We start from the raw sequence: 22796 nt of genomic DNA, 5'->3' as shown, positions 1-22796 counted from the left end.
AAGTAAATGTTATTACTTATTGATAGTGCTAATAAAAGATTTGGTAAGGAAGAAAACTGGCAAAACTATTTGGAAGTTAGAGAGATCTCAGTTGTCTATTGCCAATAATTACAAGCTGAGTACTGTAAGCAAAGTCACTGAGTCACTGTGTCACTCAGCGCAGCCAAGTCTGGCCTAGTTCAATCATGTCTTCTCAGACCCTTCCACAAAATGAATAACAAAACAGTTTCCTTAACTTTAATATGACAAAAGGTTATTTCAGACCATTTATCTCTACAGCATGAAAGACAAAAGTACAAGTTATCTAGAAACACTGTACTTACCAGTTGTTTGCTATGCTGTGGCAGAGGACATGGCTGGACACCAGCTGGCACCTTATATACAGGGGTTACTGACATGCTGGCAGGGTGGGCACATACGAAGCGCACCTGCACAACCTCTACAGCTGGACTAGGGTTCAGGACACCTGGGTGATTTCCAACTTGAAATGTCAGAACCTTTAAGGAAACACCAGAGCAAGAGATAATGGTGGGTAGATGCTTGAGATCACTGTGTCAATCTAAATGTGTTAGGGTTATTCAGATTCTGGTATAAGTCCCTTTGGACATCATAATCAGGTGAATTCCTTAAAGACATTATAGTTCTTAATATCGCTGCTAAGAGAAACAAGAATATTACAGAAATTTGAAAACAAAAGGAACATTAACAAAGTATAACTGACCAATTACTTAAGTCTTTTCCTACACATTTTTTGTTACCAGTTGGTAAAGAGTAGAAACATTAATTTCTGTTTCAACTTGTCTCTGGTAGCAATACTAATAAATAACAGAATGTGGACACAAAAAGAAGTTAGCTTCAAAGTGGGGTAATTAGGCCTGAAATTACTAACACCTAGCCATATATACAATAAAGTTCACTGGAGATATTAAAAAGAAGCTCAACTGATTATAACATAGTTCTTAAGTTAAAGTCATAACTGATAGTCCTGTTAGCCTGCGTAGCCGGGCTGTGTTTCATAGCCATGCAGTGCATTCTCAATACTAGTCAAACTGTAAACCTTCATTACTGTTTTTTTTAAAAGACTTTTATTTATTTATTCTTAGAGAGAGGAAGGGAGGGAGTAGGAGAGGGAGATAAACACTGATGTGAGAGAAACATCAGTATGTTGCCTCTCATATGTGCCTGTCGGGGAGCTGGAGCCACAACCCAGACTGTGCCCTGAACTGGCAAACTTTCACATTGCAGCACAACGCCCAACTGACTGAGCCACACGGAAAATACACTGGTTTTGACAGAAGCAGGGCACAGCTGTGGATGGATCCATCGCCACCTCTCAAAATAATCAAAACTAACTCAACTCATAAAGGACAACATATTTGTTACTCTTATCAGCATAGACCTGTTTCTTCAAAATTGCTAACCATAGATGACACTAAGTTTTCCTTCCTCACATTCTTCGGAGGTGGAAAACTATATGTTTTTCAATCTAGACAATAAGAAATTAATTACAGTGATAAAGTAACTGAAATAAGCTCAATACTACAAAAAGATCTTGAACCTTTTAGTTAGTGAACTATTAGAATCCTCAGGTGAGCAAACCAAAACCTTTGGGTATATTTAAAGGATGGTAAGGCTTAAAAAAAGATCCTTTAATCAATAATTAGAATTATCCTATCTAGTCCATAACCTAAACTTGAACTGAAAAGGAATGGCTGGAAGAACAAAAGGCTGGAATTAGTATTGCTAAAAGAAATCCTAGAAAAAGATTATTTTCTTACTTGTTCCCCTAAATCCAGGCACTGTACCCGGTAGATATACTGGTTCTGTTTTGTCTTCGCTGGCGGCCGGACTTGCATTACTTCAATTTTCTCTGTCTTCTCCATGCTCAGCTCCGAAAAGAAATGGGAGGGCTCCAGGATCCATGGCTGAGGACCCCCTTCAAACACCACTTCTTTCACAGACTGCCATGTCACCAACGCCACTTCAACAGGGTTTATGGCCTGATGACATTTAAAGAAATTAATCCTTGATTGGTTAGGGAATATGACAGTTTTCTAAAGTGAAAAACTGGTTATCCACTCTGCTGAAAATGACATTAGACTTATTTCCCAAACTAAGAAACATATACATCATCACTCACACTTTGAATGCTTCTCAACCTCTGTACTAATTTTTTTATTTAAAAAATTTTCTTTCTGTTTTCTCTGTACTAATTTTGATCCTATCTATCATTCAAGCCTAATTCATGTGTCACTACCCATTAAGTTATAGTTAATTATTCTAGACCACACCCACATCTACATCCTTTAAACTCTTACAGTATTTTTGTCTAGGATTCATTTGTATACTTATTCACATTCTAATGCTATTTAGTTGTGTCAGATGCTTCATTCATATAAGTCTGACAATTCTTGTTATGTTCTCTAGTTATATAAACTTCTTAAGAGAAGAAAGTATCTTATATCCAAATTTTTTTAAAATTTCTATTCCTCAGTGGGATTTAGTACAGTGTTGTGTGTGTAAAAGATATTGAATAAATAAATAGAGTAAGCATGTTAAATAGAATTTTTAATATTTTTCTTCTAAATCCTCACCCCAAAATATGTTTTTTTAAGTTGATTTTAGAAAGGAAGGCAGAGAGAGAGAGAGAGAAACATCAATCAATTGCCTTTCATCTGTGCCCTGACCAGGAATCAAACCCATAACCTTTTGGTGTACAGGACAATGTTCCAACCAACTGAGCCACCTGGCCAGGGCTTAAATGGACATTTTGCTAAAGTACCAAAGAAACTCTGCCTTAAAATATAAAAATAACCCATCTATACATTATACACACATCCCATTTCTCAAAGATCTCTCACAAAAAAGGTAGTCAAGGTAGGTACACTCATTCTGGTGTACAGAGTAGTTATATCCCATTTATAGATGAGGAAACAGGTTTTAGGAGAATGAAGTATTCTCAAACTGTAGATTATTTTTGTATGGCACAGTGTCTAAGAGTGGCTAAAATCACAAAATAAAGTACAGAGTTGAAGCAATCACTCTAAAAATGTAAGCAAACCATGCTTTAGTATCTCTTTCCTGAACTAGTCATATTTATCATTGAACATGATTGAAATTAAACATTCTTATGTCTAATGGCAGTTTCCTCTTAAATAAGGCACATGTAATTCAATTCTACATGAACTCATTGATGGCCCACTATGACACAGTAACAAAAAGCCAGCTCTGACCCTGGGCGTTGTCCTGTAAAACGAAAGCTCACCAGCTGGATTCCAGGTCAGGGCATGTGACTGGGTCGCAGGCCAGGTCCCAGGTTGGGGGTGTGCATTGGGGGCACTCAAGAGGCAATCAATTGATGTTTCTCTTCCTTTCTTTCTCCCTCCCTTCCCCCTCCCTAAACATCAATAAATAAAATCTTTATTTTAAAAAAGCCATTATTTGGACCTTATTGGTCCTGCTTGTATGAAAGTGTCTAATCATTATATTTCATGCCTGAAATTAATATAATATTGTATGTTAACTATGATTTAAAAGTAAATTTTAAAATATGGCTGCATCTCACAGTGGTGCTGCCAGTCTTTGGAGAGACAGGTTTGAAGCAGGTAAAGAGTATAATGAGTGGTACGAGGAGCAAAGCACAGTGAGCCACCCAGCCTCTGATACAAGCAGAGGCTTCACTGAAGGCCTCCCTGAGAAAGTGCAACAAAAATTATTCCTTTCTCCTAATATACAGTCCAAAACTAATCAGATCAACTGAATGATATGGCATGATAGTAAAAGCACAAATTGGGAACTATATCATGTAGTGAAACATAATATCGATAACAAAGATAGAACATATTTTTTTTAGCAAGTAAAGGGAATTATGTGTAACCAAAGCCCTAGGTGGAGAAAGAAAATCATTGTCTTACTTCCTTTCCTTTAAGGATAGTTTTTGTTTTTTTTAAAGATTTTATTTATTTATCTTTAGAGGGGAGGGGAAAGAGAGAGGGAGAGAAATTCAATGTATGGTTGCCTCCTGTGTGTCCCCCGCTGGGAACTAGCCTGCAACCCAGGCATGTGCCCTGACTGGGAATTGAACCACGATTCTTTGGTTTGCAGGCCCACACTCAAACCACTGAGCTACACCAGCCAGGGCCCTTTAAGGATAGTTTTTATTCTGAGGAAATCTGATTTGTGGACAATAAATATGAAATAAGGCTATGGATAATGATAAAAGCAAGGAAAAAACCTAGACAATTCACAAAAAGAACAAATGAAATATGCCCAACCCACATGTTTAATAGTTATGCACAATGTGCAATGAAGCCAATTTAAAATGTAAATTTTAATGAGCAAGTTATCCTTTTAAAATTAATAACTTACCTTGCTTCTTTCATTAATGTTAACTTTTTCCTTATGGGTACACCTCCTTATGCCAAGAGGATTAAGTTAGGATTTGTCAGTATCTACAGCATGAACTTATAGACATCGATTTTAGTTCCTGAAGAAATTAAATATGTAGAAAGCATACCAGGCTCCATCTACTTATATTCTGAACCAGAGGTACTGTGATACCTCGATACTTGTCGTTCATTTGTTCTGGAACTGGTGACAAGTGCCAAAACCGACAAATACCAAACGATGACGCATTTTCTCTTGTGGGGCGGTGTCATGACTCACACAAGTTCTAGCAAGCGTGATGAGTACTAAGCAAGCACTGAGTGCTGAGTCGGTTTTTCTCATCAAAATACAACGAGTACAGGGTTTGACTAATTGAAGCGACAAGTACTGAGGTATGACTGTATAATAGATCAATATTAGGGACCAAAATAACACTGTTGTACTAAAAATCTGTAAGTACAAAGGGTAAAACATGACTGACTTCTCATTATAAAATAGATTGTTTTATTTCAGAATTCTTCAAAAGAGGGTATATTAATACTTTATATCTTATTAAAAAATATGTACATATGTAAAAATTTAAATAATACCTTAAGATTAGTGTATTATATGCATTTTACTATACATATTTTATACTTCATTAAAAAGGAGAAAGAGAAATATCTAAAACTTGCTGATACAACTTAAAAATATTCCTGTGGCAGAAAATGAGGAAGTGAACTCCCTGATTCTCAGGTTTGATGAGAGTGCTGTAGCTCTACAAAGAGGGGAGTGTGCAGGGAAGGGAACATAAACATCGCTGATCTTTAATAGAGATCACAGATAGCTAGGAAGCCCCAAAGTGGACACAGTGGGGTCCATGAAAAGATACGCCAGTTCCTTACCAGCAAATAGCTCACCTTTAGGGGTTCGTAAGCAGCAAATGTAGCGCTGCTTTCCAAGTACTCTTCATATTCAGTTACACTCACTGTTAACAGAGTGTGACCCAGAGATCTGGCTGCTATGTGTGTACTGGAACAGTGCTTCGGCCCAGGTCTTTGAATACCTGCAGATCAAATAGCATGACTTCAGTAGGAAATCAAATAAGCAGTAAGTTTCCAAGGAAATTAGTCTACAGAAATAAAAGAATCTTAATACATTTTTTAAAAATCTTGATCTCATACACTAATTACTAGGCCCCAAATGTTTGCACCAAGCTGATATAAAAATCTGTTCCTACCATTAACAGGTATTTATCATGTAAGCCACAGTTCTACGCACAGTGAGGATACAAATTTGAACAAAGATCCTAACCTCAAATTACACAGCTTATATATATAGCTTAGAAGAGGAGAGTACACATTTATGTAAGTTAGTATTAGTAGAAAATTATAAGCATTATAAAAGCCTAGAAAACAGCAAGGTTATTTCTAGCTGGAGAGATCAAGGGAAGTTTAGATATGTAGAAGAGTTTCTCAAGCTGACAAATGAATGAACAAAGAAATATAAATGTGACACAAATTAATATATAGGAGAGATATATGGGAAATTCAAGCTGAAGTAGTTGGTTTAGCTAGAGCCATATATGAAGCTAAAGTATATACTTGTGAAAAGCAGGTTGCTTTACATTGAAGAGGACCTAGAACACTACATTAAAAGGATTCCAGCCCTATTTCACTGGCAATGAAAACCTCTCAAAATTTTTGAGCAGGAAAAGTAATATCAAAGTTAAGTTTCATGAAGATCCATCTGATAGCCATGATCATCACAATCAAAAATAAAAATAGGAGGACATTGTTATACCCCAGATGAGAGATAATGAGGGTCTAAAAATTAGGAGAGAGAACTTGAGAATAGAGGAGAGGAAAGAGCTATGAGTGATACTATATTATAATTAGCAAGGGCAAGGGAGAAGTCCAAGTTGATGGAAACCACACGGATGTACTGAAAATTAAATGAGTTCATATATGAAAGTATTCAGAAAAAAGCCTAGGAAACAGCAAATGCTACTTAGCATTTACTTAAATGCCAGATGCTACTACTGTCATTGTACTGATGAATAACAATGGTGATCATGATTAAATATGAAGTTCAATAACAGAAAATGATATTGATCTTCATGAATAACTTATTCATATCTTTATTAAAATACAACATATTTTCTTTTTTGAATAAATTTAAAATATACGTATGCACATATATTGAAGGGCACTCCATTACCCTTAGAAGAGGTATGATATATATACTAAAGGAAAAAAAGGAGAAGAGCTTGAAGCTAGAAACAGAAGACCTTAATATGAATTAAAAACTGATACTGTCTGGCCACAATGGACCCAGGACATGTTACCCAATTTCTGTGCCTCTGTCTCTTTCTGCATTACATTATAGCACCAACCACAAGGCAGTTGACAGAATAAATAAAATTACTGCGAAGAAAAGGTAATATGTGAATTTAGACTATAATTTGTAGTTTCTGAACTGACGATTTGTCCTTTACTTCAAAAACAAAGAAAAGAAAAAATAAACAGCCTACACTTACCTTCTTTGAGAAGAGCAAAGACTCCTTTCTTATCCATGTTTAGATCCAAGGATAAATGAGAGCAGTCTGTGAATGGGATGGCCTCTTTGGTCTCCTTATTTATGTGATACATAGCAATGGGGATTTCTATGAGCTGGCCAATCTCCACATCAGCATGAAATGGTAACAGTTCCATTTTGCTCAGTTTCAGGACATATATCTAGAGGGGGAAAAAATTCATCTTTCAAGGAAGTTATATTAGAAAAGTCTTAGAAGAAAGCATCCCATAAATATTTAAATACATACATATATGTTCATATGTATGTTTTATATAAAAATACTATTCAAGATATATGTGTGTGTGTGGTAGGTGCCAAATATGTGACTCATTTCATTCCTTGATCAATTGATCTCTCTAAAGCATCTAACATCATACAGCAGGTTCTGGCAAATTATGGCCAGTGTGTAATTTTCTTAGCTTTTGTAAGCTAAAAATGGTTTTTACATTTTTAAAGGTTGTAAGATGAAACAACAATAGCAAGAAGAATATAACCCTGGCTGGTGTGGCTCAGTGGAATGAGTGCTTACAAACCAAAGGGTGGCCAGTTGGCTTTCCAGTCAGGGCACAGGCCTGGGTTGTGGGCCAGGTCCCCAGCTGGGGGGTGTGAGAGGAGACCAATTGATAAGTCTCTTGTAAATCAATGTTTCTCTCCCTCCCCTTCTCCCTTCTTTCCCTTCTCTCTAAAAACAAATAAAATCTTTAAAAAAAGAATGTAAGATAGAGAGTGTATGTAGCCTACAAAATACTAAGATATTTACTATATGGCCCTTTAAAGAAAAAGTTTGCTGACCTCTGATATAGATATATTCCTCTTTCTTGATATTGAAAAAAAATATTTTTTATTTTGATTTTGCTATAGATTGCTTATGTTCCCCCCACCATTCATGTGTTGAAATCCAAATCCCCAAAGTGATGATATTAGGAGGTGAGGCCTTCGGGAGGTGACAAGGCCTTATAAATGGGATGCATGCTCTTATATAAGAGAACCCACAGAGGTCCCTAGTCCCTTCTACCATGTGAGTTTACAGCAAAAACAGTCTTCTATGAACCAGAAAGCTTTCCTTCACCAGACACTATCTGCTGGTGCCTTGATTCTGGCCTTCCCAGACTGCAAAACTGAGAACTTTCTGTTGGTCCTGACCAGTGTGGCTCAGTTGGTTGGAGCAGCATCCTGTAAACCAGGGGTGTCGAACTCATTTTCACCTGCGGCCACATCAGCCTCACGGTTGCCTTCAAAGGGCTGAATGTAATTTTAGGACTCTATAAATGTAACCACTAATTAACTAGGGGCAAGGAGCTCAGTGATGACGCTGGGTAGAAACAAGGTGCCAGGCCGGATAAAACAAGGTGGAGGGCTGGATTTGGCCCGCAGGCCTTGTGTTTGCTACCTGCGCTGTAAACCAAACCTTTGCAGGTTTGATTCTCCTCAAGGGACCTGCCTATGTTGTGGGTTTGGTCCTTGATTGGGGCTCATATGGGTGGCAGCTGGTCAATGTTCTCTCTCATATTGATGTTTCTCTCCCTTTGTCTCTCCCTCCCTTCATCTCTCTCTCTGGAATCAATAAATATATCCTCAGGTAAAAATTTAAAAAGTTTTTTAGATTTTACTCATTTATTTTTAGAGAGAAGGGAAGAGGAAGACAGAAAGAGAGAGAGAGAAACACTAATGTGCAAGAGAAACATGAATCAGTTGCCTCTCAAATATCTTCAGCTGGGGATCCAGCCCACAAACCTGGCATGTGCCCTGACTGTGAACCAAACCAGCGACCTTTCAGTTTGCAGACCAGCATTCAATCCACTGAGCCACACCAGCCAGGGCATGGGCGAGGATTTAAAGAAAAAAATAATGGAAGAGATTTCTGCTGGTTATAAGCCACCCAGCCTTTGGTAGCTTTTCATTGCAGCCCAAAGTCTTTTTTGGTCACTTTCTTTCTTCAGCTAGTTCCTCTTATTCTGCCTATGTCTCTTTAAGTAACATATATTCTGACTCTATATGCCTTTTTTTGAAAAATCTGATCTAGTTCCAGAACTTCAATAACCAATCATATGCTGATAGCTCCAAATATTTTATCTCTAGCCCTAATCTTTCAGTTGTCTTTCAGACCCCTATTTCCTGTTATTTCTTTTAAATTTTATTTATTGATTTTAGAGACACAAAGTGGGGAGGAGACAGAGAGAAACATCAATTTGTTGTTTTACTTATTTATGCATTCATTGATTGACCCTTGTATGTGCCCTTTCCAGGGATCAAACTCACAACCTTGGCGTATTGGGAGGATGCTCTAACCAACTGACCTACCCGGCCATAGCTTACCCTATTTCGTGGTTGCTCCATTGGTGCTTCATACTAATGCATCCAAAACTGAATTCATCACCTTCCTTTTTTTTCCCCCCTTTTCTTGTGTTTCTATCTACTTGGTTGGCAAAGCTGGAAACCTCTGTGTCTTTAAATCTTTCACTCTTCCCCATCCCACTGGGCATCAAATTTGACTAAGGCTACCTCTAAAGTAAACCTCAATTTCATTAGCTCAGGCTTAACTGGACATTTTGCTTTCACTTTTTTCCTTCCATCCATTCTACTCTACTAGTATATAGCACCAGCAATTATCTTTTGTTCCTTTTAAAATATAGTTGTTATTATCTACCTATAAAAATAATTACATATCTTTCCAAATACAGGTTTTACCATACTATTAGTCTTATTAAAAATCTGTGTTGATTTCCCACCATCTATCACAGGGGTCAGATGTTTTCTTTTCTTTTTTAAAAAGATTTTATTTATTTATTTTTAGAGAGTGGAAGGGAAGGAGAAAGAGAGGAAGAGAAACATCAATATGTGGTTGCCTCTTGCGCACCCCCTACTGGGGACCTGGCCTGAAACCCAGGTGTGTGCCCTAAACTAGGAATTGAGCTGGCAACCCTTTGGTTCTCAGGCTGGCACTCAGTCCACTGAGCCACACCAGCCATCACTAGCAAATATTTTCTGTAAAGGGCTAGATAGCAAATATTTTAGGATTTGGAAGCCACAGGGTCTCCGTGGCAACTACCCACTCTGTAGTTGTGGTGTGAAAGCAGCTATAGATAATACATAAATGAATGAAAGAGTTTGTGTTCTGGTAAAACTTTATTTACCAAAAGGCAGCAGGTTGAATTTGACTCTCAAGCCTTAGTTTAGATCCATTGTTCGAAGTCTTGTTGGGACTTCCCTACCTCTTCATGATAGTCTCCAACTGGTCACATCTATAAGGATTTTTCTTTTATAAACTAATAACACTTTTATTTTATAATTCAAGTAACTATCAAGTCTAATTTTTTAAAATTTTATTTTAATTGTTGTTTAAGTACAGTTTTCTGTCTTTTACTCCCATCTCAGCCTACCCACCCAACCCTCCCTACCTCCCTCCCCTCCCCACTAGTTTTTGTCCATGTGTCCTTTATACTTGTTCCTGTAGACCCTTCCCCTTTTCCCCTGAAATTCTCTCCCCTGTCCCCTCTGGTCACCATCAGTCTGTTCTCTATTTCAGTGTTTTTGGTTGTATTTTGTTTGCTTGTTTGTTTTATTGTTTAGGTTCCTGTTAAAGGTGAGATCATATGGTATTTGTCTTTCACCGCCTGGCTTATTTCACTGAGCATAATGCTTTCCAGTTCCATCCATGATGTTGCAAAGGGTAGGAGCTCCTTCTTTCTTTCTGCTGAATAGAATTTCATTGTGTAAATGTACCACAGTTTTTCATCTATTCATTTACTGATGGGCACCTAGGTTGCTTCCAGCACTTGGCTATTGTAAATTGTGCTACTATGAACATTGGGGTGCATAGGTTCTTTTGGATTGGTGTTTCATGGCTCTTGGGATATAATCCTAGCAGTGGAATTGCTGGTTCAAGAGGTAGATCCATTTTTAGTTTTCTGAGAAAATTCCATACTGTTTTCCATAGTGGTTGTACCAGTCTGCAATCCCACCAACAGAAAAAATATGGAATGCTTCATTAATTTGCGTGTCATCCTCACACAGGGGCCATGCTAATCTTTTCTGTATTGTTCCGATTTTAGTATATGTGCTGCCAAAGCAAGCACAAGTCTAACTTTTTAAGGGTAGAATACCTCATATATCATTTTCTTAAAATGTCATTTAACTTTTCCTGGAAATATATCTTCCTAGTTAGACTTTAGATTCTTTAAGGTAGGGATGTATGTCTTTGAAGGTGCTATGATACTGGCATGGTATTAAGTGTCCAAGGGTACTCAATAAATATTTGAATGATAACAAAATGCTAAATACTGCAAGGAACAGCAACATACATTAACATATATTAAAGGTAGGAGAAAAACAGTTATATATAATACAGTAAAAAAGACTTTTCAATCTTTTAAAAACAAGCCTGACAAACAAATATATGAAACCAGAGCCCTTGCCAGTGTGGCCCAGTTGGTTGGAGCAGCATCCCATAAACCAAAAAGTTGTAGGTTGGATTTCCAGTCAGGATCGCAGGTTCAGTCCCCAGTTGGGAAGTGTGCAAGAGGCAACCAACTGATGTTTCTCTCCCTCTCTCTCTCCCTCTCTTCCCCTCTAAACATGTCTTCAGGTAAGGATAAAAAAGTAAAAAAAAAAAAAAGAAACCAGAGATAAAGTTACTGTATTTTGTTGTGTGTAATGTGCACCCACGTTTTTGTGTGCATTATACACAGGATTATTATACCCTCATTATTAACCCATGGTATGTAATCATGATACCCATATATAATGCACATCATTATGTTTCCCTCAAATATTTGGGAAAAAAAGTGTGCACTATGTGCATATAATGCACAAAACATGACACTGTAAAAGTTATATATGTGATAATAACATAATACAACAATAAAAATAGGTAACATTAAGTTATAAATATATCTGAAGCATCAGGGTAAACATCATCTCATTTAATTAAAAAAACATTTTATTTATTCATTTTTAGAGTGAAGAGAAGGGAGGGGGAGAAACATCAATGTGTGGCTGCCTACTGGAGACCTGGCCCACAACCCAGGCATGTGCCCTGACTGGGAATCATACGGGTGACCCTTTGGTTCACAGCCCAGTGCTCAATCCACTGAATCACACCAGCCAGGGATCTTCTCATTTAACTCTGACAATAATCCTTTTATGTGATACTATCATTATCTCCATTTTAGAGAAGAGAAAACAAATGTAGACATTAAATAACTAGCTATTAAGTGAAGCAAGATTGAATCTAGGACAAGAATACTTTATATGTACTTCCAGATTGAATTTGATCATCATTTTTAAAAATGCCAATTTGGACTAGAGAGAAATTTAAATGTGTTACTGTATTCTTAATTTAGACAGCAGAAAAAGTAAAAAAAGAGAGAGAGAAAAAGAAAAAAGAATTAGACAGCAGTAGGTTCTTTGGAGAGTTCTTTACCTTCATTTCTCCATATCGAAAGGGATTTTGTACATCTCGGGCAAAAACAGTGCTGTTGCCCCTGACCTGACCTGCAGTCACCACTCCTTTAGTGGTTACCATGGCCACTGTTTCATTAGAAGAGGTCCAGGTGAAGTTGCCACTGCCACCCTCTACCTGTGAAAAAATGCCAACTTATATTGAATTACTATAGGAGAAAAATGTAATTTAGGGGAAGCTGTAAAATCTAGTAAAATAAAGTTTAAGGAATGCTAAAAATATATAATAAATTATTTCTGGACACATGAAGAAACTGTGATGTTATAGTACCAGTAAGAAAAGAAAGGGAAATGCTGAAAGGAGGTTATGTAATGGCAGTGTCACAAAATGTCAAAAAAGGGTACAAGGAAGCTTGATGAAACTTTATAATACTTACAAGACAAGGATAAATAGAAGGCAGAAAGTATACTGAGTCTTGTCAGGATGACAGTATTCAAGAGCGTGATCTGGTTGTCACCGAAAGCTGAATTATGCTATTGAGGTGGCCAAAGAGTTCATTTGCTTTTTTCTGTACAATGACTCTGGTAATGCTTAGTTGTCTTTAACTTCATTTGAAACTATTTTGTTAGATTGTATTGCGACAGCTGTTATATTAGTGTGCATTAAAAAAACTTACCAAAATTGCTGAATTTTTGTGTAGCCATTTTAATATTGAAGATGGAGGAAAATAAGCAACATTTTCCACATATTATATTTTATTATTTCAAGAAAGGCAAAAATGCAACTGAAATGCAAAAAAAAAAGATTTGTGCAATATTTGGAGAAGGTGCCGTGACTGACTGAATGTGTCAAAAGTGATTTGTGAAATTCCATGCTGGAGATTTTTCACTGGATGATGCTCCATGGTCGGGTAGACCAGTTGAAGTTGATAGAGGGCAAACTGAGACATTAATTGATAATAATCAATGTTAGAAAATTTGGGGACTTCTGGCCAAGATGCAGGCATGGGTAGATACACTTTGCCTCTTTGCACAATCAAAAGAAGGACAAACAACAAATTTAAAAACAAAAACAACCAGAACTGCCAGATAATCAAACTGTAAGGAAGTCCAACAAACAAGGAGTTAAAGAAGAAATATTCATCTAGACTGGTAGGAGGGGTGGAGATGGGCAGCCAGAGTGGAGAGGACTTGCAGTAAGACTGACAACTGGATGACTAGGTCAGGCAAGGTGATTGCTGGCAGACCTGGTAGTTCCACATTTGCATGTGGATAAATGAGGAGGAACGACTACAGAGTGAGACCAACCAATCAACCCAGGGTTCTAGTGTGGGAAAATAAAACCTTAAAACCTCTGACTGAAAAAATCTGTGGGGGTTGCGGCTACAGGAGAAACTCCCAGCCTCACAGAAGAGTTCACTGGAGAGAGCCACAGGGTCTTCCAACATACACAACCCCACCTGGGAATCAGTACCAGAAGGGTGCAATTTGCTTGTGGATCGCTGAGAAAGTGACTGAAAGCTGGCCTCGTTCCCTCTCAGACCCCTCCCCCACATTCAGTGCTACAATACAGTGAGATGGATTGCCTTGCCCTGGTGAATATCTAAGGCTCCACCATTACTATGTAACAGGTAGCCTTGGCCAAAAAAATAGGGCCCAAATGAAAGAACAGATCAAAGCTCCAGAAAAAATACAACTAAATGATGAAGAGGTAGCCAACCTATCAGATGCAGAGTTCAAAACACTGGTAATCAGGATGCTCACAGAATTGGTTGAGTATGGTCACAAAATGGAGGGAAAATTGAAGGCTATGCAAAGTGAAATAAAGGGAGCCAACAATGTAGGGAAGGAAACTGGGACTCAAATCAATGATTTGGAACATAAGGGAGAAATAAACATTCAACCAGAACAGAATGAAGAAACAAGAATTCAAAAAAATGAGGAGAGGCTTAGGAACCTCTGGGACAACTTTAAATGTTCCAACATCCGAACATAGGAGTGCCAGAAGAAGAAAAGGAGAAATAAATAGAAAACTTATTTGAGAGCATAATGAAGGAGAATTTCCCCAATCTGGCAAAGGAAATAGACTTCCCGGAAGCCCAGCAAGCTCATAGAGTCCCAAAGAAGTTGGACCCAAGGAAATACACACCATGGTACATCATAATTACATTAGCCAAGATTAAAGGTAAGGAGAGAATTTTAAAAGTAGCAAGAGAAAAGGATACACTGACCTACAAAGGAGTGCCCATAAGTCTACCAGCCGATTTCTAAAAAGAAACCTTACAGGCAAGAAGGAGCTGGAAAAAGGTATTCAAAGTCATGAAAGGCAAGGACCTACATCCAAGATTACTCTATCCAGCAAATCTATCCTTTAGAATAGAAGGGCAGATAAAGTGCTTCTCAGATAAGGTCAAGTTAAAGGAGTCCGTCATCATCAAGCCCTTATTACATGAAATATTAATGAAATATTTCTTATCTAAGAAAAAGAAGATGATCAAAAACATGAACAGTAAAACGAAAACAAACTCATAGCTATCGACAACTGAGCCTAAAAAAGCAAAAACAAAAAATGAGCTAAGCAAACAACTAGAACAAGAACAGATTCACAGAAATAGAGATTACATGGAGGGTTATCAGTGGAGAAAAGGAGGGAAGAGAATTGGGGAAAAGGTACAGGGAATAAGAACCATAAATGGTAGGTACAAATACACAAGTGGTGGTTAAAAATAGTATGGGAAATGGAGAAGCCAAAGAACTTATATGAATGACCCATGAACATGAACTAAGGTGGGGGAATGATGGTATGAGGGATGGTATAGGCCAGAATGGAATAAAGGGGAGAAAAAAATGGGACAACTGTAATAGCATAGTCAATAAAGTATATTAAAAAATAAGGCAAGAAATTTAACACATGACACAACACGGATGAATTTTAAAGACATTCTATTACATTAAAAAAAACAATAACAAAAGAAAAAAGAAAAACCCCATGTGGGAGATAGCCAACATACTCAAAATATCTACATCAATACAGTTTATTGGTGAAAATGAAAAATGTCTTTTACTTAAAAAACCAAATGGACTTTTTGACCAACCCAGTAACACTAGAGGGAAATAAAATTTTAAATTAGCCACATATCAATAAATTAAGTGATCAGAGAAACTGACTTATCTCCTTGTGAATTCTCATGTTATAGGATAACATACCTGTACTTTATAACGATATAATATTCCCATAGGGTGATGAGGAAATGCCAGAAAGTTGGGTGTAAGCTTGATAGGAAAATAAATCTTCACTTCTTGCTGATGTACAACTGGAAATTTTATAGGCTGAATAGCTTTATTCTAGAAGACCAGGAAAAAAGGGAGCGAAATAGATTTTATGAGAACTGTTCCTTTTTTTAATTTTTTATTTTATTGATTATGCCATTACATATGTTGTTCTATTCCCCCCTCCGTTCCCCTCCACCCTGCACACCCCTCCCCTACCATTCCCCCCCTCTAGTTCATGAACACGTGTCTCAAGTTCTTTAGATTCTATATTTCCCCTACTATTCTTACCCTCCCCCTATCTATTTTCTATCTACTGTCTATGCTACTTATTTTCTGTACCTTCTCTCCCCTTTATGAGAACTGTTCTTATGATACACATTCATAGTCAGAGCATTGGCAAAATGGTGTGCTAATGAATTACTCAACCACTTTCTATTTATAAAAGAAATAAAGAAATAAATGTTCCTATTCATTGAAGAAGCACAACTACTATGGGTCATTAATACTGAAAGGGATTTTGCTAGACCCAAAGTAAGTATCACAATCAGGGAAGGTAGTTAAAATTTCCTGAAATAAAATAATTTTATTTTACCAAAGGTATAATATACCACCTTTGGTATAAGAGAGGGAAGGAAATCAGTTTCAGAAAGAAAGACTATTGGACATCCATTGGTTAATTGTATAAACCATAAAGGCAAAGGAATATTACAAGCTATTCAGAAGAAAAGAGAGAGAACTTTAAAGATGCTGGGGTAAGACATTCCCCTCATCCTTTTTTTAAAAAATTGATTTATCTTTAGAGGGGAAGGGAAGGGAAGGAGAGAGGGAGAGAAATATCAATGTATGGTTGCCTCTCATGCATCCCCTCCTGGGAACTGGCCTGCAACCCAGGCATGTCTCCTGACTGGGAATTGAACCGCAATCATCTGGTTTGCAGGCCCACGCTCAATCCACTGAGCTACACCAGCCAGGGCTACCCTCATCCTTAAAAACAAGAGCAGGGTTTGGGGAGTAAGGGAATCTTTATAGGCAAAATAGAGTCCTCACACTCAACTACACTGGTGTTTTCTCTTTGAAGGCAAAAATGCTATTATCTATCTATCTATCTATCTATCATCTATCTATCTATCTATCTATCTATCTATCTATCTATCTATCTATCTATCTATCTACCTATGTGTCTTTTAAAGAAGCCATGAAATACTGATCAACAGTCTCACACGTGTAATAATGGCTCTGATTTTCTCTACACTCTCTTAATGTAACTGGGTCATAAACTGCAATACCATAAATCTTTCAGTTTAAAAGAACATTATTTTAGCCCACTGAGACTAATTTTGGACTTTTGACTTTCAAAACTAAGATAAGAAATTTGTGTTGTCTTAAGATGAAAGACAGAGAGAATCATTCTGATGGTATTTAGGTGACCACTGAGAGAAACAAGAAAAAATGTATTTGGAACAGGAAATGCATGCTGGGCCCGGAGAGAACTCTTACCATTCAAGGAGAAGGTGACAGTACAAAACGGGTTGGTCTTGGGCGGACATTTTATAACATAGAGAAAAAAAAAAAGACAACGCAGTACTTAAAAAGGTAGAGGATGAAATGCCCTTGAAAAATTTTTACTGCAGGGGACATAAATTTTGAACAGTGTCTGCTCTGATAGATTAGAAAATAGAGATGTGAAATAAGAGATAAAGCAGAGTTATGACAACAAACAGGAAAAAAGAGGTATATGGCTGAGAGCAGAATGAAATTTAAAGTGAGCTAGACAAAATAAGAAATATAATACAATTTTAAAATGCCATGAAGGTTTTACTTTTTTATTTTTAATGTATTTATTTATTTTAGAGAGAGAAGAAAAGAGAGAAAGAGAGAAAAACATTGATCAGTTGCCTCCTGTATGCATCCTGACCAGGAATCGAACCTGTGACTTAGGCATGTGCCCTGACAGGAAATTAAACCCGCCACCTTTGGTATACAGGGAGATGTGCTGACTAACTGAGCCACCCAGCCAGAGTAAAAGGCATCAGAGGTTTAAAATGCAATAAAAACAGTAAGGAACAGCCCTGGCTGGTGTGGCTCAGTGGATTGAGTGCCGGCCTGTAAACCAAAGGGTTGCCAGTTTGATTCCGAGTCAGGGCACATGCCTGATTGCAGGTCAGGTCCCCAGTTGGGGGCGTGAGAGAGGCAACGGATCACTGTTTCTCTCGTACATCATGTTTCTCTCCCTCTCTTTCCCCCTCCTTTCCCCTCTCTCTAAAATTAATAAGTAAAATCTTAAAAAAAAATAAAAACAGTAAGGAACAGAATCAACAAGTAAAGAACAGACTCAACCCTATAGAAGACCAAAAGTTTACTGTGGAAGATAATTAAGACAGCACCCTCAAAATTATGAAAAAGTATACAGGTTAAAAGAGACAACAAGAACCAGAGATCCCAAGTCTAGATAATTGATTCTTAATAGATTTATTTAGATACCACTGATTTCTAACTATCACTTTCGATAAGTTTTTACATGTGGTATATATATTTTTAAAGATTTTATTTATTTATTTTGAGAGAGGGGGCAGAGAAAGAGAGTGAGAGAAACATCCATCTATTGTCTCTCACACCCCCCAACAGGGGACCTGGCCTGCAACCCAGGCATGTGCCCTGACCAGGAATCCAACCCACAATCTTTCCATTTGCAGGATGACACCCAACCCAATGAACCATACCAGTTGGGGGGATATGTGGTATTTTCATGGCACCCCAATATGATTTCCATTTTAATGTATGAATTATTTAGAAGTCCATTATTAGAGTTTCTAAATATGCAGTTTTTAAAAATAACTCCTTTGTTGCTGATTTTAATTGCATTATTACTACAGAACAGGGTATTACTGATATAACGGCCTCTTCTAGGATAGTCATAAAAGTTTTAGGTCCTTTATGTGGATCTTGAGTTGGGAATTTAAAGCCCTGATCCAGCCATTTTCTTTTCCCATGTTATCCAGCACACTTAGAAACAAAAATCAAATCCATAATACCCATATATACATGATTTTCACTAACATGTTTTATGACAGCAACTACCTTGGCGATGAGTTCATCATCACCAAGCCCTTACTATATAAAATGCTAAAGGAACTTATTTAAGAAAAAGAAGATGGTCAAAACTATGAACAGTAAAATGACAACAAACTCACAACTGTCAACAACTGAACCTAAAACAAAAACAAAAACAAGCTAAAGAAACAACTAGAACAGGAACAGAATCACAGAAATGGAGATCACATGGAGGGTTATCAGTGAGGAGAGGGAGGGTTAGAATGAGGGAAAAGGTACATGGAATAAGTATAAATCAGTAGGTACAAAATACACTGGGGGAAGTTCAGAATAGCATGGGAAATGGAGAAGCCAAAGAACTTATATGAATGACCCTTGGACATGAACTAAGTTCGGTGGAATGCTGGTGGGAGAGGGGGTATAGGGTAGAGGGGAATAAAAGGGAGAAAAAAAAGGGACAACTGTAATAGCATAATCAATAAAATACATTTAAAAACAAAAAAATCAAAAAATTAAATAATAAAATCAATAAACTTTTGAATTAAAAAATAAAGAAATATCATAATAAGATACCACTTCATATCCATTAAGGCAGCCAGAGCCAGAAAATATGTGTTTGTGAGGACACAGAGAAATCAGAACCCTTGTGAACTGCTGGTGGATTGTAAAATAGTACTGCCAATGTGAGAAACGGTATTACGGTCCTCAAAAATTAAACATAAATTTGCCAATTACCTAGAAAATCCACTTCTGAGTATGTATATACCAAAAAAAAAACTGAAAGCAGGGACTTGACAAGATATTTGTATATCCATGCTCACAGGAGCATTATTTATAATAGCCAAAAGGTAGAAACAACCCAAATACATCAACAGTTAAATAAGAAACAAAGTGTGGCAGATTCAAATAATGGAATACTCAGCTTTAAAAAGGAATGAAACTCTGATACATTCTACAACATAGATGGACCCTGAAGACATTATATCAAGTGAAATGAGCCAGATACAAAGGGACAAACATTGTGATTCCACTTTCATGAGGGACCTAGAATAGTCAAAATCATAGGGAGGAGCTAGAATGGTGAGTACCAGGCGGTAGGGATAGGGGAGTAAGGAATTGTTGTTTAAGGGGAACAGACTGTCAGTTTGGGAAGATGATAAAGTTCTGCAAATGGGTGGGTGCTGAGAGTTGCACAAAATGTAAATGTTTTAATGTCACTGAATTGTACAAAAATGATTAAAATGAAAAATTTTGTTATGTATAGTTTATCACAATAATAAATAAAACTTCCCATAAAGAAACTTCCAAACTCAAATACGCCCACTGATGAATTCTACCAAATAATTAAGGAAGAAATACCACTAGCACTACACAAACTTTACTGGAAAATAAAAAACGATTACTTCCCAACTCATTTTATGAAGCCAATATTATCTTAATATCAAAATCTGACAAAGACATTACAAAAAAGAAATAGAAGAAGGTGGAAAAGCTACAGGCCCTTAAGAATATATATCTTTAGCAAATTAAATACAGCAATGCATAAAAAGATAACAAATCATGACTAGGGGAAGTTAATCCCAAGACTGTAAGGTTGGTTTAATATTAGAAATCAAGATGAGTGATGATTATAGCTCCTGTGAATGTGAGCTACAGGGTCCTGCCATATACTTCTCTTCATACGTTACCTGATAAAGGTCTTTTAAAAAATGCATATCTACCTGGCTGGTGTAGCTCAGTGGATTGAGCACGGGCCTGCGAACCAGACAATCGCGGTTTGATTCCCAGTCAGGGCACATGCCTGGGTTGCAGACCAGTTCCCTGCAGGCCAGTTCCCAGCAGGGGACAAACGAAAGGCAACCATACATTGATGTTTCTCTCCCTCTCTCCTTCCAAAGATAAATAAATAAAATATTTAAAAAAAAAATGCATATCTATAAATAATGTGTCATTGAGTAAGAATAGAGAAATGTCATTTGCTTATATATTAGAATTACACTTTTATAAAACAAAGTGATCCCAAGATTTCTTCTATGTAGGTGTATGTAGATATAAATGTATGTATGTGTCCGCTGATGCATTTGACTACACTAACGTGAGAAGACATTGTTTAGGTTATTAGGTATTTTTAGGTTGTTAGAATCCTTAGAAACTTACATTTAAAACATATAAAAAATGTATTGCTCTCCTAATAATAAAGACAATGTGTAATCACTAAAAGTTTACTTAAGAGTATTTGATAAAAGCTCTGATATAACAACAAAAGCCCCAAAACATATACATATTTCTTAACTTACAGCACTATATATTAGACAGAAACACAATATGCAATTGACTGGCTTGGTTGGGAGATTGATTACATTAAGCAAATAAGTAAATACATTGACACTACTGTTTGAGACTATTGTTTGTTTTGTGGGTATTGAATTGTATAAGTTCTTTATAAATTTTGGATATGAACACCTTATTGGATGTTTCACTGGCACATATCTCCCATTCAATAGGTTATCTTTTCATTTTTTAAGATTTTATTTATTTATCTTTAGAGGGGAAGGGAAGGAGAGAGGGAGAGAAACATCAGTGTGTGGTTGTCTTTCGTTCGTCCCCTGCTGGGAACTGGCCTACAGTGAACCAGCCTGCAACCCAGGCATGTGCCCTGACTGGGAATTGAACCGCGATTGTCTGGTTCGCAGGCCCGCGCCCAATCCACTGAGCTACACCAGCCAGGGCTTTCATTTTTTGTTTTAATTTTTTTATTGTTGTTCAACTACAGTTGTCCCCATTTCTCCCCCATTACTCTCCCCTGCCCTACTCACCCCCACGTCCCACATTCAACCCCCCCAATTGTCTTTGTCCTTTATACATGTTCCTTTTTCTTTCTTTTTTCTTTTTTTGATGGTTTCTTTTTCTGTGAAAAAAACTTTTTAGTTTGATGTAGTTCCATTTGTTTTTTATTGTTGTTCTTTCCCTTGCCCAAGGAGATACAACAGAAAAAATATTGCTATGAGAAATCTCTGAGATTTTACTGCCTATCCTTTCTTCTACGAGTTTTATGATTTTGAGTCTTACTTTAAATTTTTAATCCATTTTGACTTTATTTTTCTGTATGGTGTGAGAAGGTGGTCTAGTTTCATTTGTTTACATGTATCTATCCAATTTTCCCAATACCATTTATTGAAAAAACTGTCATTACCTTATTGTATGTTTGTTCTTACCTCCTTTGTCAAATATTAATGGACCATAAAAATGTGGGTTTAGGACTTCCAGCCAAGATGGAGGCGTAGGTAGACACGCTCTGCCTCCTCGCACAACCAAAAGAAGAACAACAAACATTTAGAAAAAAAAAAGTACTGACAGAAAACTGAACTGTATGGAAGTCCAACAACCAAGGAGTTAAAATAGACACATTCACCCAGACTGGTAGGAGGAGCGGAGACGGGCAGGTGAGCAGACAGAGGTCGAGGCAAAAAAAGTGGTGGCTGGCAGACCCCAGGCATGGGGTGGCAATAGGCAAAGCCGGCGAGGCAGCAGATTGTGGAGGGGTACAGGGGCACAGCGCACCAGGTGGCTGGCGGACCGGGCAGTCCCACGTTTGCGTGCAGATAAACCAGGGTAAAATAGGGACTGAGACAGACAGTACAACCCAGGGCTCCACTCACAGGGAAATTAAGCCTTAAAACACCGATTGAAAACACCAGTGGGGGTTGAGGTGCTGGGACAGACTCCCAGCCTCACAGGAGAGTTTGCTGGAGAGACCCACAGGGTCCTAGAACATACACAAACCCACTCACATGGGACTCAGCACCAGAAGGACCCAGTTTGCTTGAGGGAAGCAGCGGAAGGGACTGAAATCCAGTGGAGAGCAGAACAAGCTCCGCTGTTCCCTCTCAGACCGACCCCCCACAGACAGCCACAGGAGTTGCCCTGCCCTGGTGAATACCTAAGGTTCTGCCCCTCACTACCTAACAGGTGCATCAAGACAAAAAAAAAATGGCCTAAATGAAAGAACATATCAAAGCCCCAGAACAAATAAAAGCCTTTAAAAAAAAAAGCCCCAGAACAAATAAAACTAAGCAACCAATAGATAGCCAACCTATCAGATGCACAGTTCAAACCACTGGTGATCAGGA

At 37.5% G+C, this 22796-nt stretch overlaps 1 protein-coding gene and 1 non-coding gene across 2 annotated transcripts in view; both read right to left on the bottom strand.

Moving 5' to 3' along the window:
- The window catches only part of NUP210L (nucleoporin 210 like), a 114629-nt gene that overhangs the window by 49919 nt on the left and 41914 nt on the right, over positions 1-22796 (bottom strand). The window contains exons 11-16 of the mRNA XM_053666211.1: positions 15550-15687; positions 12365-12520; positions 6905-7103; positions 5286-5431; positions 1779-2000; positions 324-497 (exon numbers count right to left, since the gene is read on the bottom strand). Of these exons, the coding sequence (XP_053522186.1) occupies positions 324-497; positions 1779-2000; positions 5286-5431; positions 6905-7103; positions 12365-12520; positions 15550-15687 (1035 nt within the window). The remainder of the gene's footprint in view (positions 1-323; positions 498-1778; positions 2001-5285; positions 5432-6904; positions 7104-12364; positions 12521-15549; positions 15688-22796) is intronic.
- Positions 10912-11018, bottom strand: LOC119061824 (U6 spliceosomal RNA). Its single transcript, XR_005084861.2, has one exon. It is a non-coding gene; the product is annotated as a U6 spliceosomal RNA (small nuclear RNA).

Source organism: Artibeus jamaicensis, unplaced genomic scaffold (genome assembly GCF_021234435.1).
Source record: "Artibeus jamaicensis isolate MK-2021 breed Jamaican fruit bat unplaced genomic scaffold, CSHL_Jam_final contig_447, whole genome shotgun sequence".
Lineage (NCBI taxonomy): Eukaryota > Metazoa > Chordata > Mammalia > Chiroptera > Phyllostomidae > Artibeus > Artibeus jamaicensis.
Note: the sequence above shows the minus strand (reverse complement) of the source record. Positions and strands in the feature narration are given on the sequence as shown.